Source organism: Triplophysa dalaica, chromosome 19 (assembly GCF_015846415.1).
Source record: "Triplophysa dalaica isolate WHDGS20190420 chromosome 19, ASM1584641v1, whole genome shotgun sequence".
Lineage (NCBI taxonomy): Eukaryota > Metazoa > Chordata > Actinopteri > Cypriniformes > Nemacheilidae > Triplophysa > Triplophysa dalaica.
Genome location: NC_079560.1, coordinates 14,638,775 through 14,656,299, shown reverse-complemented (window position 1 = coordinate 14,656,299; position 17,525 = coordinate 14,638,775). Strand labels below are relative to the sequence as shown.

The following is a 17,525-nucleotide window of genomic DNA, read 5'->3' as shown; positions in this document are numbered from 1 at the left end:
TCATATCCCCGGTTTCACAGAAAAAGCTTAAAGATGTCCCAGACTAAAATGAATGTTTGAGCTTTTTTAACTGAAAATAACTGGCTCTAAATCACCAGCACCTCACCCACCAGCACCTCACCCACCAGCACCTCACCCACCAGCACCTCACCCACCAGCACCTCACCCACCAGCACCTCACCCACCAGCACCTCACCCACCAGCACCTCACCCACCAGCACCTCACCCACCAGCACCTCACCCACCAGCACCTCACCCACCAGCACCTCACCCACCAGCACTTGACATTTAAACTACAATAAACTGAACAAAACAAGACAAGACACAGGGCTCACCACGGATGACACAAACAATGAACCAGGAGCCAAGAGACAAAAGGTCAATATAAAGGGAACCAAATCAAGAGGGAACAGGTGCAGGGGATAAACTAATTAACACCAACTAGGAAACAGGAGGGCAGGAACAATGACAAGACCGGAGAGAGAGTATGGCAACCAATAGGTGCCAAAATAGTCTCTCTCCAACATAAAACAAGGGATCCTGTCTGATTCCGCCTCAAGACCAAGAAAAACCTGACATGGTTAGGAGGATTCATGACAACAACTGTGAAATGAAAAACGTTTGCAAACCTGTAAAATTACAGTAATGGCTGGAATTACTGCTGCCAGTATTTTACTTTAAATTTACAGGGACATTTTTTACAGTGTAAATTCTGTTTTCACAACCTCCCAGTGTTCTGTTGGTGATATATGAGCCTACTCTATAGAATTGATGCAAAACGGAGTTGGAAACATCTTGAAAAAAAAATTTTTAGGTATGCAAATTATATAATATCAAAGGTACACATTTGTAGTAGTTGTGCAGTTATTTTATAATTGTATTTTCAGAAAGTTGTGAATATACTTCCACTCCCCAAGCTTTGTCACTACTGAAACACAATAATATATAATTTAAGAAGAGGGATTACGTTAATTTATTAAGATTTTGTTTAAATCCACTTTTTAAATATATTTAATGCTATTTAAAAAAAATACATGTCAATCAATAACAGTTACAATTTTAGCAATATTTCTGGTCTTTACACGTTTTAAAGTCCAACTGCATTATTCACATTTGTGTTATTTTTTTGAGTCATTTAAATAACTTTACTATTACTATTCAATACAAGCTGCATTTAATAAAAATGCACAAATAGATACAGTGGCCTATGACTACTGATTTAGAAGGAATCTGTGGGACAAATCCAGGAGACAAATGTTCGGGACATGTGCATGACCCTTGTCCAAAGTCTGATTGGTGTCTTGGGGCTCCATAAAAGGAAAGAGCATTCAGACAAGCTCCTGAGAAGCAAAGAAACAGCCCGGGCACAGTATACACAGAAGAACTGAAGAAGAGCCTCGTGGTGACGGACAGAGAGAGTTCATCATCATAAACACCATCAAGTGTTTTGGGGGACATTCTGCGGATGCAGCTATTCTGTTTTCATTGCAAAAACCACAACAGGTGAGTTTCCAGGATGACACCTCTAACCATACAGTCTAACTGTTAGTTGTTGGAGCTAAAATTACTGTTTTTAATATATTTGCATCTTTTGGTGTAATTATGGCATAAACAAATCCCCTTTCTTCAGATTGTTCACATTTCGTGAGCTGGATCAGACTGGTGAGTGAGATATTCTTTCCCCGAATAAACGTAGTCCCAACAATAGTCCTGTCATGGTGGTGTGCAGTTTTAACACAGTAAGAGCAGTTGGTGTTCAGGAACTATATTTAGACACATGTAGTGACCAAAGTGCTGACAACAAGGTGACTCAAAGCTGTCTTTAAAATAGTTTGCAGCCATCAGAGCCTATTTATTCCAATATGCAAAGAACCGCCTCAATGGATATGATATACTATTTGTGTATTAAATGTCTAAACCCTTGACTTTTTCTTTTAAAAAAAAATTCTTAGAAATCCATGAGCCTGTTCTTTTCTTGTTGCCATGGGCAACTACAGCTCTGCACTGAATGCTGGTAAGACACCTCTCTCTTCCTTACATGCCATTTAAAGCGGTAATAAAATCTAGCCACACTTTGTATGATAGGTTTAATGTATTATGGTTAACTAAACATTTTATGTATGCTATGCATTTAATTCTCTTAGTCATGTTGTTCTTCCCCAAGAAATGCATTCTAATCGATGTACATTCATTCTATACCCAGACACTATAATATAAGAAATACTATTTTATTTTGCTAGTTTTTTTTATTAAAATATAGTCAAGGATTGCATTTATATATTTAAATGAAAGCTGTAAAATTTTGCACAATTCTTTATCTGTGTTTGTTTTATTAAAGATGTTGAAGATTTCAAGTCCCTCATTTCAACCTTAGAGAATTCTCAGCGCACTCTCATTGAGCATCACAGTCCGGAGATCACACAAACACTTAATCATGTCAGTAAGTGAATTACTCTGTAATAAAAGATTGTATGAATATTCTGTCTTGGTTAATAATTTTAATAATTTTACAAGAAAATATAAAATTAAATATTATAATAAACAACTTTATTAAAATAACACTTATAAAGAATGCATCTGTATATAAACTTAATTTCTTTTAATTGGGGTTGGGAATCAAAAATAATTTTCAATTCTAGAATCGGAATTGAAAGGTCAGGAATCGGATACAATTTAAATATAAATTTATTTTATCAGCTATGTGCATGTGTTAACTTGTGATCTTCTTATATTTCAATAAAATCCCTTATAAAATGTAATCATATTTTTACTATGGTATTTGTAGTAAACCACACATTTACAATATAGTTTCATTATAGTTACTACAGTTTAACCAAAATGTTTGTAGTTACGTATGTACGTGTCGAAACAGGAAATCAATAAGAATCAGAATCTATAAGACAACCCCACTTGCCACAAAACCTTATTGGATAACCACCTTATAAATGATACCTTTCTTTATTTAATATTTATTTAATAATTTGACTTTTTAAACTCACAATAGGCTCTAAGTAGTTAAACCAACATTGGACCCCTCTGACTTCCATTGTATGGACACAAACCACATTTCTTAAAATATCATTGTATGTGTTTCACAGATGCAATGGTCAATCTAGGTTTTGAACAACATGAGGGGGAATAAATGATGACAGAATTTATATTTTTGGTTGAACAATTCCTTTTAACAGGACATGGATGCCACTGTATCCTAATGTGGCCTGAAGGAGGCGCTATGGTCATGCACACAATCCTTTCATAAACAATTATTTAATTATAGTATGTCTTGAATATTGTCCATGATTGTATGAAGAACGTATTTCTATAATATAGCAATCATTTTAATTTGTTTTTGTACATAGTCAAGGGATAGTTCACCCAAAAATTAAAACTGAAAAATGTTGTTCGAAACTTGTATAAATTGCTTTGTTCTGCTAAACACAAAGTAAGATAGACCTATTTGGAAGAGTGTTAGTAACCGAACAGATTCCCATAGTATTTATTTTCCTACTATGGCAGTAAATGGGGGATGAGATCTGTTTGCACATTCTACCAAATATCTGCATTTGAGTTTAACAGAATACAGGTATATACAGATTTGGAGCGAGCTAAGGGTGAGTAAATTATGACAGAATATTCATGTTTGGGTGAACTATCCCTTTAATCCCCTGCAGGTTGTGGAAGAACAAACAGGACCGGATATTAATGTGAAGCAGGAACCAGATCTGCTGGCCCTCAAGTTTCTGTTCACTAACACAGACACACCCAATGCCATCACAGTAAGCTCAAACAACATCCTCTAACTATGTATAACATTTGATTTAGCTATTTCAAACCCCCCCGTGACATCTGGTCATGCAAGAACCAAATAAAGTTTAATGCTGGTTAATCTGATTAACAATAGAGAGAGCTCTGATTTCACAAAAAAATGGTTTGATAGCTATGAAGTGTGGCACACATTTCAAAGAATGTTATTTTCTGGTTATGTTAGGAACCTGGAACTCAAGAACCTGTCCAGAACTGCACCTCTGCTCCGAAGCCAGGGGAAATAAGCCCATCCCTCTCCTCTTTCATCTCTGCTGCCCTATCTGGATCATTATCAGTTAAATCCAGATCGGCCCTGCAGGGACCCATCACCATGGAGCAGATGACTGTGCAATTTGGAGAATTACGGAATGAACTGGACCTGCTCAAGGCTCAGCATAAGTCAGTTCAGTAGATGCATGTTTTAACTAAATGAAAAATAGCTTTGTTTCAGTACTATAGATGAAGAACATGTTATTTCTGTGGTCTGTACCTCATCTTCTCTTCACACTCACACTATGTTTCAGAAAAGAAATCACACTGTTGATGAATGAACTGGATGAGGAGAAGAAGATGCGTTTGTCACTGCAAGTAAGCGTGCTGAATCTTCAGATGTTAGTTCTTCATTAGCAGAACCTGTCATTTTCATCTTTTATTTCACTTTTATTCAAATATCTATGTGACTCTTCTGTGGAATGCAAAAGAAGAAATTTTGAGAAATGTCTCTGTGGTTTCGACCACATAATGGACGTTAATGCGGGGCAATGTTGTTTGGTTACTAACATTCTTCAATGAAGAAGAAGAAAGAAAGTCACACAGGTTTGGAATGACATGGGGTTGAACTATCTCTAAGAATTATTACATAATTGTCCGATTTAATTCCATCATCATAACACCGAACACACTGCACTTCTGGCTTGTGATGATCTCAACTCATTGAATCTTTGATTTTTTTCCTCAGATTGATGTTGAACGCCTTAAGAAGCACCTGTCCAAGTGACTCCACGCTGAGGTAACCCAACCTCACAGTATTTAAAGCGCACAGATATGCCACTGTGAATCTGAATGGGCAAATTCAAATGTGCAAATGAACTTTATCAAGATTGTGAACGATTACAAAAGTTTATATCAAATGAGTGAGAATATTTTTATGGTCTCAAGCTATGTTTATGCATTTCGTTAATCTTTGAATTACTGTAGTTGTAAACTCAGCATTGTATTTAATCTGAATAATATGTTCTAGTGTTTTACGATGACAATTGAACTACTTAAAATATGACCTTGAAGATTATACGAAGGATCCAATTTATGCTGTAAGAAGAAGAATATGGAAAACAATGTACTACAGTATGGATCAATGCAATTGTAAACATCACACATTCACTTAAAATTTCTTATAAATCAGCAAATATCAGTTTTTATTCACAGCATTTTAACTTCAAACAAACAAACCAAGAAATTACATAAATATCATTGATATAAAGAGACAATAAAGAGAAAACTGATATTTACAAAAATATTTACATTGCATATAAAGACATTTCAGCTGTGCCTTCGTTTATAGAGTAAAAAAATCAAGTATAAGTCGGAAGGCATGACCCTAAATAACTGGACAATTAAAGGGACAGCTCACCCAAAAATGAAAATTCTGTCATCATTTACTCACTCTGAGGTTGTTCCAAACCGGTATCCAAAAATGTCTTTGTTCTGATAAACACAAAGGAAGATATTTGAAAGAATTTTAGTAACCAATCAGATGACTTTCCCCATTTACTGCCATAGTTGGGAAAATAAATACTCTGGGAGTCAATGGGGATGACATCGGTTCTTCCAAATATCTTCCTTTGTGTTTAGCAGAACAAATCAATTTATTTAGGTTTGGAACAACTTGAGGGCGAGTAAATGATGACAGAATTTTTATTTTGGGGTGAACTTTCCCTTTAAGTTAAACACGACACAAGTATGAAATGAGTGAAAGCTGTATCACAAGTACAGAGCCAGTGATCACGTGACTGCTCTGTAAAACTTTTATACTTCAACATTGTTCTGGATCAAAAGTTTGAGTCTTCACAAGGGATCGGTTTAAAGATCACATCTTTATTCTCTTCCAGAACAAGATCATAGCGACAAAGAGGCCTGTGTAGAAAAAAATAGTTAGCTGAATGAATCCATAAAGCAAACTGTCCTGCCACTAAAATGTAAAAATGTTACATTGTATATATTGTATTTCAGATCTGTTACATGCGGGTATTTAAATATTTCAATATATATCAATACAGCTCTGTGTTAAGTATTGCATATTTAATAAATATATTTTTTTGGTTATTTTAAATGTTAAAATGTATGACTTAAAAACCAAGCCTGTAATGTTTTCTAATAATGTTCTTCATTTTACCTGGTGTTTTATTCTCATTCATTTTTACTCTAAATGTTTACTTTATCCCTCAAAGCTACAGAAGACCTAAAGTGTCAAAATGTCCCAGAAAAATTGTAAAACATCTGTCCCAAAATTTTTCAGCATAGAGCAAAATATCACAAACTAAAAGAACACAGACCTGGATGTGCTTTGTAAAGGAGTGAGACGTATGCTGAGTATCCGGAGTTTGTTTTTTGGACAGAATGATTTTGCTGTACAGAACTTCAGAGTTATCGTTTTAACAGGCTGGATGTCTCTATCAAACTGAGCAAGAAGGCTTGTCTCCACATACTTTTCAAAGGCGAAGGCCCTACTGGAATAAAAAGGACAAAAATGTGCATCAGTTCAAAATGAGTGCCGCTTATGAATAATATAAATACAACATTTTATGAGAGTGGGACGTCTCAGGCTTACTGCTTGAGTTCAAATTGTGACTCTTGTTGTCCATCTTGTAATGTCATGGTTAAATAACCCCAATGTTTTCTCTGATTCCATGTCACAATATCGACCTTGTAACCGAACTCTGGTGGAGTCAGAGGTTGAAAATACAGTAAGAGACAACTTTACACAAAATAATTTGTGACCCGTGTTAGCATAAAGAGTCAGAATGCGCACAGTCTAACTTAGAACTACAGGCAAAAAAAGTGAAAAATTACAAATTTGGTGGAATTTGAGATTTTCATAAAAATAAGAGCATTAAGTCTAATGATCCGAATGCTCTATTAATAATTTAACATCAAAAATGATCTTTATTTGTACATTTTCCGAAAGGTGTATCTTCCTTAATCATTCCTAATGGAAAGGATGCGTGTCCTTAAATTTTTACAACATTTATAACAATGACTCATTTTAAAAAATGTGCTCATAGCGACTTAATTTACCAGGGGGTGACACATTTGCTATAGTTATAAAAAATTGCTTCAATCACCTAAAAATCTGTTAGAAAGAAATCGTTTTAAAAGCACATGGTATAAAAATCATTCCAGATCAAATGTAAGTTATTAATAATGTTATTATTTTATATATGAAATGTGTTTAAAGTACTTATTTAGTTAGGTGATCCTAATATACTTCATCAACTGTCATTGAAACGCTTTAAGAAAAAACTCACTGCAGAATGGAGAAGCTTTATTCGTTTGGAAATATGTCCGTGTTTGGCCAAACTTCACCAGTGACTCTTTCCAGCGAATAGCATCATGACCTAGAGAACGTCACAATGAAACATTTCACCTCTCAGTGCAGAAAATTAATCCAATTAAAAACAAAAAATGATTGTTCATTAAATTTCAAGAATTTGAAGCTCACCAAAAACAGGGCATCCGGCAGACCCAAACTTCCTACAATCCATGCACTTCCCATCGAGGAAGTCTGTGTAGGAGTCACAGGGGTAGGCAGTAATGGGACAGGAGCCATTCAAAGAGCTCAAATAAAGAAACACTGACCTCTGGTGATCACACTTGAAATACTGAGATCCTATGGAGAGAAGTGAGAATATTATCATATGCATTGAAAATGTATGGAAAATGCATTTTACTCTTGCTTCGACTAACATTGTTAAGGAACATCACTACCACCAGGTGCTGCTAAGTTTCATACACTGGACCTTTAAATAACTACTTTAATATGAATTTTTCACCCAAGCTGACCTGAAAAGATGGTCCTGGGGCATCCTGGCTGGTCTGCTCCACCGTTTGCATAGTAGTCAATGTGACCCAGCAGATTCCTGTAGCCCAGTGCTGAATAACATACATAAAATAAATTCTACTCTTCAAAAGAATTCATGGCATATTTCTCAATCGCTCTCAAAGACGAACCCAAGATCATGACAGACACCTACCATCCATATCTGTGTGAAGAACATCCACAAACTTTGCATCAGAGGGGTCGAGACGTTTACTTTCTGGCTGACCGTTAAACTGCGGCCCTGCTGGATCCAGTGCTGGTGACAATACAACATGAACATTTATTGAGTTTATAATCTTACAACTTATTGTGCAGATAACAGGGTTATCTAGAGGAATGGATGTGTCCCACCTGTTATTCTGCCTATTTCACCATTAAAGTTGGCCCCGGTGAAACCTGAAATGTGGGCTCCCAGACTAACACCAATCATGTGTATGGAGCTGAGCATAGCCCCTTTATCCTAAAAATGACAAACACGCACAGATATATGTGAGCCTGTCTGTGAAATCCAGACTAAAGTCTCAATCTATCAATGCCATAAAGCATCAACGTTTGATTACAAGCATTAACTTCACTCTTTGACATGGCATTAATCAGTCAACATTAAAGATATTAAGCTTATATTTTCAAAAAAATGGTCTTTGTATTATTTTATGTAGAAACAGTCAATCGCAAAAAAATGATTTCAGCTGATTATTCACAAGCAGTGTCACATACTTTACACAGTTAAGGACTCTATATGTGAATCTGTCGGTCATCTACACGTTTCACATCAGAATCTATAGGGATGTATGGACATAAATGATGCCCTATGAGATGGGATCCTCCTGTCATGAAGAATTGCCGTTAGCTTCCTGTCACGGCCTTGGATTATTCATGTTATTTTGCCCTTGCACATATTATGACTATGTCAACAAAATAAGGTCTGCAATAACAAAAATGTGTGTTCCTTAAGTATGCCAGTCTCCATGAGACTAAGTTAACGATTAACATGTGGTTATAAAAGGTCTGCTACACTTTACCTATGAACACACAAAATGTCTTTGCTTATGCTAATACACACCAACTGGCAAATGTTCACAGATTCCCTAAGCGCCGGTTTCACAGACAAGGCTTCAGACAAGTCCCAGACTAAAATGAACTTTGAGCTGCCTCAACTGATAATAATTTACTCTGACATATCTTAAAATACGTCAGTGCCATTGTTATATCTGAAGATGCACATCAGTAATGTTTTTTTTTCTAAGGCGTTTTAATAAAAGCATCGTAAATAGCCTAAATTAGGCATGAGGCTTAGGCTAAGCCTTGTCTATGAAACCATGTGTTAATATTTTACCTGAGGACTACTTATACGGTTTAGTCAATTCGTTTGCAAAAATAAAAAGGCAACAACAATTTTGCAACAATCAAACTGAAAAAAAAAGAACTCCGTCTGATGTCAGTAACATAAGATGCCAAAGTGACACTAAAAAGTATCTTTGAACCATGAAGAAAGTTTTAATAGTAATGCTTCGCCCTGAATTGAAAATTCTGCTCACACCAGATGACGCTTTTGAAGCATATTTTGAAGAATGTTGTTAACTGGCCCCCATTCACGTGCACTGGTTTTGTGTCCATACAATAGAACTGAACGGATGCCGGTGCTGTTTGGTTATCAACTTTCTTCAACACTACATTTTCAAAGCTCTTGTTTCTCTGGTAATATCAGTTTCCAAACCATTAGGTATTATAAATTATAATACATGATGAATAATACAGCAACAATTTTGTACCACCCACAAATTATTTTCCACCCATTTTTGTTTCAACCTAGCTGAAAAGGCCACGTTACACCAACAATAAGATGCTTTGCTGGTCTACACTGTTGATTCTGGTTACAAGGAGAGTTCACCCAAATTTACAATCTCTGTCATCATTTATTCACCCCATATGGTTTTAAAACCTGTATGTGACCTTATAATGTGGAACACAAGAAAAAAAACATTTTGGTGAAATGTATCAGTGGTTTTATGGCCGTATAATGGAAGTCAATAAGGACCAGTGTTGTTTGGTTACCAACATACTTTGAAATAACTTCTTTTGTGGTCTGCAGAAGAAAGAAAGTCATACACGTTTAAAACGACATAAGAATAAATAAATGTTGACAGGTTTTTATTTTTAGATGATACTACGCCCTGTCAACCTGTATACTCTTTCTGGAGAAATTGACCGATGCTGTTTTTCTCTCTGCCTCTATGCTGGTTACCAGCTAATTCTTTGTAACAGAGAAGACTGAAAAAAACGTGCATCTGTGTAAAGCACAACACCACAACCAAATCATAGGCCGCACTGAGTACAATTGTTTCACCTTCATTTTTTGGATGAGCTCCGTCAGCTTCTTAGCCACCACACGTGTGTTTTTCACCACTTTTAGATAGTTGACATTGGTCGCACCGCGGTTCCAATCCACCACGAAAACATTCAAATCACTGCGCACCAGAAGAAACTCCACAAACCGGTATAGCCACACTGGGGGCGAGCCGGTGGGCCGGTACCCGTGGATAAGGAAGGTGGTGGGCCGAGAGAGGTCAAAGTTGGGATTGCTGAAGGGGCCTTCATGAGAGAGCAGCTGACCGCAGGAGGCGTTCGCACGTGTGTAAAACAATAACCTCACATCCACAGCCGTGCCGGCAAAGGAGTCTGGAATATTGAGGTCCGTCATTTTCTCACATTCATCGGCTGTAGGAAGAAACATGATAATATTACAATTAGTGCAGTTAAATTAATGAGTTCAAATCGATTCCAAAATAAATGTTTGTGTTTATATAATATAATAATGTATGTGTGTGTGGCATGTATATTTATAATTATATATAAATGCACACACATACTGTTTGTATAAAGAATATTTTTATAAATATGTGTACATTTATATCTAAATATAATTTATATTATATATACATATATGACTCATATTTCTTAAATATAAACATGTATTTTTGTATTTATACACACAAATATATGTATATTATATAAACACAAACATTTATTTTGGAATCAATTAATCGCTACATGTTACAATTATTGACTCCAAATAAGTATTATTTTATTACCAACAGACTGTGTGCATGTGTTTTAATAGGAAACGCAACATAATAGGTATTGCAACATCGGAGACGGCATCCGCAATAATACAGAAACTGATTGTATTTATAGCATTTCACATCTGACTGAGCTTGGTTTTGACCCAATTGGATGGTTAACCACTGTGCGGTTTAAATGGCAGCCATACAGTAATTTCTCAACAATAGGAAGTGCAAAAAACACGTCCTTCAAACCCTTGAAAAAAAGCTAGTATGGAAATCAGGTAAATCAGAGGGAATGCAGTGAAATTGAATTTGGATCTGTTCAACATTACCTGCATAAGAGTCAAACAACAACAGCACATGTAAGAGCCCCCAAAAGACCTTCTTACCGACCTACAACAAGAAACAGGAAGCAAAGAGAAAAAATACAAAACCTTAAAAAAATATACTGTACTCTGACACTTGCAGTCTTAAAACAAATGTGTGAAACTTTAGTGACATATAGAAGAACTATTTTCGATTCCCCAAAGAACTCTTTAGTCAAAGACTTTTCTTGCTTTTTTGAAAATCTAAAGAACCTTTTCCATCTTTTGAAAAACAAAAGTTCTTTATGGTTTCTTTATGGCAACGCGGACTACCTTTATTTTTTAAAGTACTAAACGCAAACGCTGTTTAAATTAGCAGCACCCTTTGCCTTGTGTGAAGTGACAGACAGTTTTGCAGATTGTGACAGATAGTAGGCCTATTGCTGCAGTAAATCCCGGTTCCGGTTTGTTCAAAAGTTGAGGGTCATTAACACAAATGTGAACCTAGGATTTATGTTATGACTAAAGAAACCCATCGAACTGCAGCATCCTTCAAAACTTTCAAAAACAGCTCAAAACGTACCTGGGGTTTCATTTATAAATGTTGCGAACGCACAAAACGGGGCTGGAAACGAGCGTACACCACTTTCCACGCCAAGGTTGTGATCGATTAAAAGTAAACTCTTACCCATGCGAACGCACATTTTGGAGACATTTTTAATCACACATTAATTTATAATTAAACATTCGTCTTTTACAATTATGTCTTCAAATTGTATCTCTTGTACCTTTATATTTGTTTCCTGTCTTCACAACAAAGGCAAAAAATATATACATGGACAAAAGTTTTATGGTTTACTTTTATTACAGTATGTGACAGTTCAGTTATAATATGACAAAGTCTGCACGATAAACCTATAAACTTAATGCATATTGTCGCTTAGTGTCGTAGTAAGTACAATTTTCACTGTATTCTTTGTGTCCCCTTCAAAAATTGCTCTTGAGAAATGTTATATGTATTGTCCCCCCATACTGTTAAATGAGATTATCCAATAACTGTCTTTAAAATCTTGATTTTCATTCTCTCCCCTCCTAGTAGCATGGCCTTGTAAACCAACGGAACTGTTTAGCGTTTTGACAAAATGTTTATGTGCTCTCCTACTTGTAAGTCGCTTTGGACAAAAGCATCTGCCAAATAAATGTAAATTAGAAAAAAAAATATTTTAGCATCCTTTGTCAAGCAATAGAAGATCAAAAAAAGATACTGTCATCACTCGCCTTCTTATCATTTCAAACCTGTATGACTTTCTTTCTTCTGCAGAACACAAAAGAAGATATTTTGAAGAATATTGGTAACCAACCAATGGCGGCACCCATTCACAGGACACAAAAGCAATGCAAGTTCATGCAGAAGAAAGTAAGTCATACAGGTTTGAAATAACAAGAGGGTGAGTAAATGATGACAGAATTTTCTTTTTTAAATGAACTGTCCCTTTAAATGCTTTGTTTGGAAAAGTCCATCTGTACTGGCTGCCTTTATTAATCCGTGCTTTTATTCCTCCCAAAAACATTTCGATAAATACAATTTTAGTTTTTAAAAATATAAAGAATCTGCTGTGTTTGCACAACTATATGTTCTAGTTGTAATAGCAGCTTCCTGTAGCTCAGTGATAAAAGCATTCTGTTAACAATGCAAGGTTGTGGGTTTGATCCCAGGGGATTGCAGAAACCTAAGTATAAATGTCAAGGATAAGTCGCTTTGCATAAAATCGTCTGCCAAATGCATACATGTAAATGTTATAAAGGTAAACATTTCACTCAAGTGACCCTAATCTTTTGAACAGTATACTTTTGCTTTCATTATAGTTTTTCTTACACCTTTCGAAACCATTGAGCAGCTTTCTTGTAAACCACATATTTGACTCATGATGAAACCACAATCACCAGCTCACATATTCACAGTTTCTATATAACTCACATGGAATTCATGCAGAGTTCACAAGACTAAAGAACAGTTTCTTCTTATTTGTCTATTTGATATGTAAGCGGTCTATAATCTGAATATAATATAACTTTATGTTTGTACATACTGTCAAGTTTTTATTTATTGATGTGTGATTCAGTAAACTTGCCATGTGTTGCTACTAAGGATTCCTGAAAAACCATTTAGTTTTTCTCTGTCCTATATAACTCAATACCGTGCAGTAGGGTGAATGTGGGTGTCAGAGTAAGACACATTACGACAGCATAAGATCTAAAAATCTCAGCAGCTGAATTTGGAAAAACCCAAAAGAAGACAAACTGGTTTCACACTGTTTCCATGGGGAGTGTTTAAGAATGTGCCACTGAACAAGCGAAACGGTGACATTAACTGTTTCATTCATCTAAAAAGCTGATTGTACAAAAAGTATTCAAAATATCAAACAAAACACCAATGTAAACAGTCAGACAAACGTACAGTCCAATCCTCATGTGTTATTCAATGCCCATTCAAACGCAGAAACCACTTCAAGTATTTGCATAATCACCACTACTTTGACTTTGTCCCAAAATCTCTAAAACAACATTTCCTGAGGCGGTTTACAAGAAAACAGGAGACGTCTTACCATGGTGGAGGAGGAACCAGATCTGACAGTAAGAGGTCAGTGTGAAGGCTGTTGAAACTTCTTCTGAAGACACCAGGAAATAATGAACTACAACTCCTCCTTGACTCTACCAGGACAGGCCAAGCCCACGAATCCTACAAACATCCGCCTGCAGGTGGCACATTCCTGAAACCTGATCCTATACCTGTTGTGAGGACAAGCAGGATAGACACACTGCTGTGATGAGGAAGAACTCACAAAAATACACTCATGTGACCTTAAATCATACAGAAGCTATAGGGATGCATACATACAACTGACTGTCTTTTTATATAATTATAAATATTTTGTGCTCAACTTTTCTTCATTTGCCTTTTATCACATGATGCTGAGACTTTTATCAGTTCTCACTTAACTTTTGGTGGAAATATGAATGCTTGTTTTCTACTGCCATTCTCTTTCTATTTTCATAAAGACGAATACCACTTGGTTTGCTATTCTGTCGTGAAATGCATTTGACCCTTAAGTGTGTCCAGAATACTTTCTTGCGGCTGGCGGAGCTGAACTGAGAATTTGAAGCGCCTCCCTCTGGCGCCACCTCCTGGATGAGTGTGCGACACTACACTGTCGCAATTTAGCATAATCACGACAAACTAAACCACCCTTTCAAAAGAGGCATCGGAATGCGACCGACCATCAAAATTAGAAATATATATATATTAACATTCCATTTCGAAATCCTAAATGATAACAAATAATGAGTGTGAGCGATCTGGAAAAGAGCATCTTGGTAGGAAACATACACAGCTGTGTGACGGAGGAAATCCTGTTTGAGTTGTTTCTGCAGGTGAGCTCATCTCAGTCATCATCTAACGATTCATTAGTAAAAGTGTTGAATTAAAACTTTATATTGACATAATTATTATATCGCTTTTATTTAGATCATTCGATGCATAAATATTCCCCTTTTAAATAAATGTATATTTCTTTATAAAACCCAGGTTTATTAGAAAGATTAAGTAATTCGTCTGAATAAAACATAGTTTTGTCCACACGTGCTTTTTAGGTTATAAGAGGACTTAAAAGAGGAGTGTTCGACTTGCGCAGACTGATAAGCACAGGGCGTCAAAGTATCGCGAATTTTCAAAACTATGGTCCGTTCACATCGCTCTCGCGATAATTTGATATCATACGCTGATTGTTCTGCGCAGCGCGCATGAAGTCGCATATTATAACGTTAGGCTAATATTTAATTATTTCGTGAACAATTTTGCTACCCCGTAATAATTTGATTCCCTCACCAGGCCGGTCCAGTAGAAGATGTGCATATATTCAGAAATGGGCATCAGATGCCATACGGAGTGGTTTACTATAAGCATGCTGAAGCGGTTCCCTATGCTGTTGAACTTTTGGATGGGATCTGGATCTATGGACAGCCGATCAAGTTACAGTGTAAATATGGTGGGTAACTTGAAGGATCCGCTTTAAATGTGTTATCTTGAGCACTCAACAACAGAATGTTTTTATTGCATTGATTTAGGAAGACATTATCAGGAAAATGACATTTGGTGTATACATGCATGAACAGTGGAGTGATAGCAAACAGGTGTGTCACGTTATAAATATTATTACACTAAAGTTACATGCTCGTGGGTAAGTAAGTAAGGCCTACTACTGTTTATTGTTAACGCCGTCTCCTACAATACTCACTTTTTAACATGACACTTATGTTAGCTCAGGGTATATTAAAGGAATAGTTCACCCCAAAAATGAAAAAAAAAATTTACTCACCCTTTTGTCATTTCAAACCTGTGTGTTTTTATTTAATCAAAAGCACAAAAGTAGATAGTTTGAAGAAAGTTGATAACCGAACAGCACCGGCCCCCGTTCAACCCTATTTTATGGATAGAAAACCAATGCAAGTGAATGGGTGCCAGTTAAAAACATTCTTCAAAATATCCTCTTCTGTGTTTTGCAGAACAAAGAAAGTCACGCATGTTTGAAATGACAATAGGGTGAGAAAATGATGAAGGAATTTTCATTTTTTGGTGAACTATTGCTTTAAGTCATCCAGTGACACGTGTCATATGTTTTACACATGAAGATTGATGCGAGTATAAAGTCCAAGATCTCTTAACGTAAAAATGAGTTGTGCACTAAAGAAAGAAGTTGTTTGTCAAACTGGTGACCCCAAGATGGATCAAGGGGGGCACAGATTTTGTGGCATTTTATAAAATATAGACATTTATCTTATCTTATGCAATCAAACATCTTAAAAATAAGAAGAGTTGATGTTCCAGCATTGGTTTAAATAACATTTTCTATTGCAAGACTTTATTTGGGGGGGAAGTGATGTATCTTTCATCAAAAACGTTTGAGAACCAATGTCCTAACAAATGATTGATATTTTAATTGTATTTTATATTCTAATATTACTTGTCATGTATTATCTACCAACAAAACAAATGACATGTATTATTTCTATTCTCTCTGTATGTTTTCTATTCAGCAAGGGTGCCGTGTACAGGGACGATATGGCTTCGAATGTAAATAACAGACCAGGTGTTGAGAACCATTGTAAAACACCACACGACCGGAGTGACATGGTAACCCAAACATTTCTGAATGGCTTCAAGTTCACTGGGATATTTCATATTTTCATTGTTTAATCTTCTTACAAACAATATCGTCAAAGGCAATGTAAAATAATTAGCCAATCTATTAATTCTCTATATTTTAGTCGCTCAACAGATCCTATGATATGTGCCTTTCAGTTGTGCCAGCGGCTGTGTTGTACAGTCCACACCTCCAGCAGTGGATGGAGTCTGGATACCCCCCTGGACATCCTACCAGGGTGAACAGTCCTTTTACTTTAGGTCATCTAATACCAATGCGGGTTGTGCAAATGTGAGTTTAATGAGTAACAAATATAAACACAGAAGAACTGTAAAAAAGCATAATTTAATTTTGTTAGTCATAGTTTGCTGGCTTAGATTCTGTATAATGAACAACTGTTACAAGCACTGTATACAAATACACAAATATTATACTCCTGAAAGTGAATCTAATGCTGTAATGTCTGTAATGTCTCCTTTAATAATAAATTTCTCTAAATGCATGTCACAGTCTCTTTAAACAGATTGCAGAATGCTTGCTGATAAATCTTATTTTACATTAATGTTCGGTGAGACTTTGCATCTCTTGTTGCTAAATCAGTTGCGGTTATGAAAACGTCAATAGCAAAATGAATGATTGATGTGTTTTTTTCTATGTAATGACAGATTTACGAGGGAATAAAATGAGGTGTTGTATATAGGATGACGGTTCAGTCATTGGAATATCGAAAGGTCGCTCTCTCATACCATGTTGTGGGTAGGGCAGTCTTCTGAGTTTAGAGGTGTTGTATAAAAGCAGCAGATATTATAATACATGCTATTTTAAAAAGTGAAATTTTTTCGCCTGATTATAAGCGATTTGTCAAAATCTGAAAAAAAAGTTTTGATAGAACAGGACTAATGTTGAGAAGTCACGTCTTTGTTTTGAGTTCACTTTATGGTCTTGTTTATCTACAATCATGCCTACTGGCTTGGTTTACGCCTAATGGAAATGCTGATAAAGTACTCAATAATGATAAGCAATGTAAGTTGTGCTCAATAAAAAATGATGACCG

At 35.9% G+C, this 17,525-nt stretch overlaps 3 protein-coding genes across 5 annotated transcripts; 2 read left to right on the top strand and 1 right to left on the bottom strand.

Moving 5' to 3' along the window:
* The first annotated feature begins 1,362 nt into the window (after nt 1–1,362).
* si:dkey-71d15.2 (SH3 domain-containing kinase-binding protein 1) lies at nt 1,363–5,052 on the top strand. Of its 2 annotated transcripts, XM_056732125.1 has the most exons (8): nt 1,363–1,503; nt 1,631–1,662; nt 1,953–2,014; nt 2,339–2,436; nt 3,672–3,776; nt 3,989–4,203; nt 4,329–4,392; nt 4,763–5,052. In XM_056732125.1, the coding sequence occupies exons 3-8, from the start codon at nt 1,984–1,986 to the stop codon at nt 4,799–4,801; spliced, it is 552 nt and encodes a 183-aa protein (XP_056588103.1). In that variant the 5' UTR covers nt 1,363–1,503; nt 1,631–1,662; nt 1,953–1,983; the 3' UTR covers nt 4,802–5,052. The 2 variants fall into 2 exon arrangements, with proteins under 2 accessions (XP_056588103.1, XP_056588104.1); XM_056732126.1 differs by lacking the exons at nt 1,363–1,503; nt 1,631–1,662 and having other exon boundaries at nt 1,984–2,014; nt 2,339–2,440.
* A 128-nt stretch (nt 5,053–5,180) lies between these two features.
* On the bottom strand, nt 5,181–13,969 carry lipia (lipase, member Ia). 2 transcript variants are annotated; one of them, XM_056732122.1, is made up of 11 exons: nt 13,877–13,969; nt 11,298–11,358; nt 10,248–10,618; nt 8,252–8,360; nt 8,055–8,156; nt 7,864–7,953; nt 7,523–7,690; nt 7,329–7,418; nt 6,632–6,740; nt 6,357–6,530; nt 5,181–5,937 (listed from the first exon to the last, which is right to left on the bottom strand). In XM_056732122.1, the coding sequence occupies exons 1-11, from the start codon at nt 13,877–13,879 to the stop codon at nt 5,853–5,855; spliced, it is 1,362 nt and encodes a 453-aa protein (XP_056588100.1). In that variant the 5' UTR covers nt 13,880–13,969; the 3' UTR covers nt 5,181–5,852. The 2 variants fall into 2 exon arrangements, with proteins under 2 accessions (XP_056588100.1, XP_056588102.1); XM_056732124.1 differs by having other exon boundaries at nt 6,357–6,527.
* A 539-nt stretch (nt 13,970–14,508) lies between these two features.
* On the top strand, nt 14,509–17,171 carry rbm11 (RNA binding motif protein 11). The gene is given in 6 exon segments (XM_056731789.1): nt 14,509–14,702; nt 15,160–15,320; nt 15,400–15,433; nt 15,436–15,461; nt 16,365–16,461; nt 16,596–17,171. Coding segments are annotated over 6 exon segments (579 nt in total). The 5' UTR covers nt 14,509–14,612; the 3' UTR covers nt 16,767–17,171.
* The last annotated feature ends 354 nt before the right edge of the window (nt 17,172–17,525 follow it).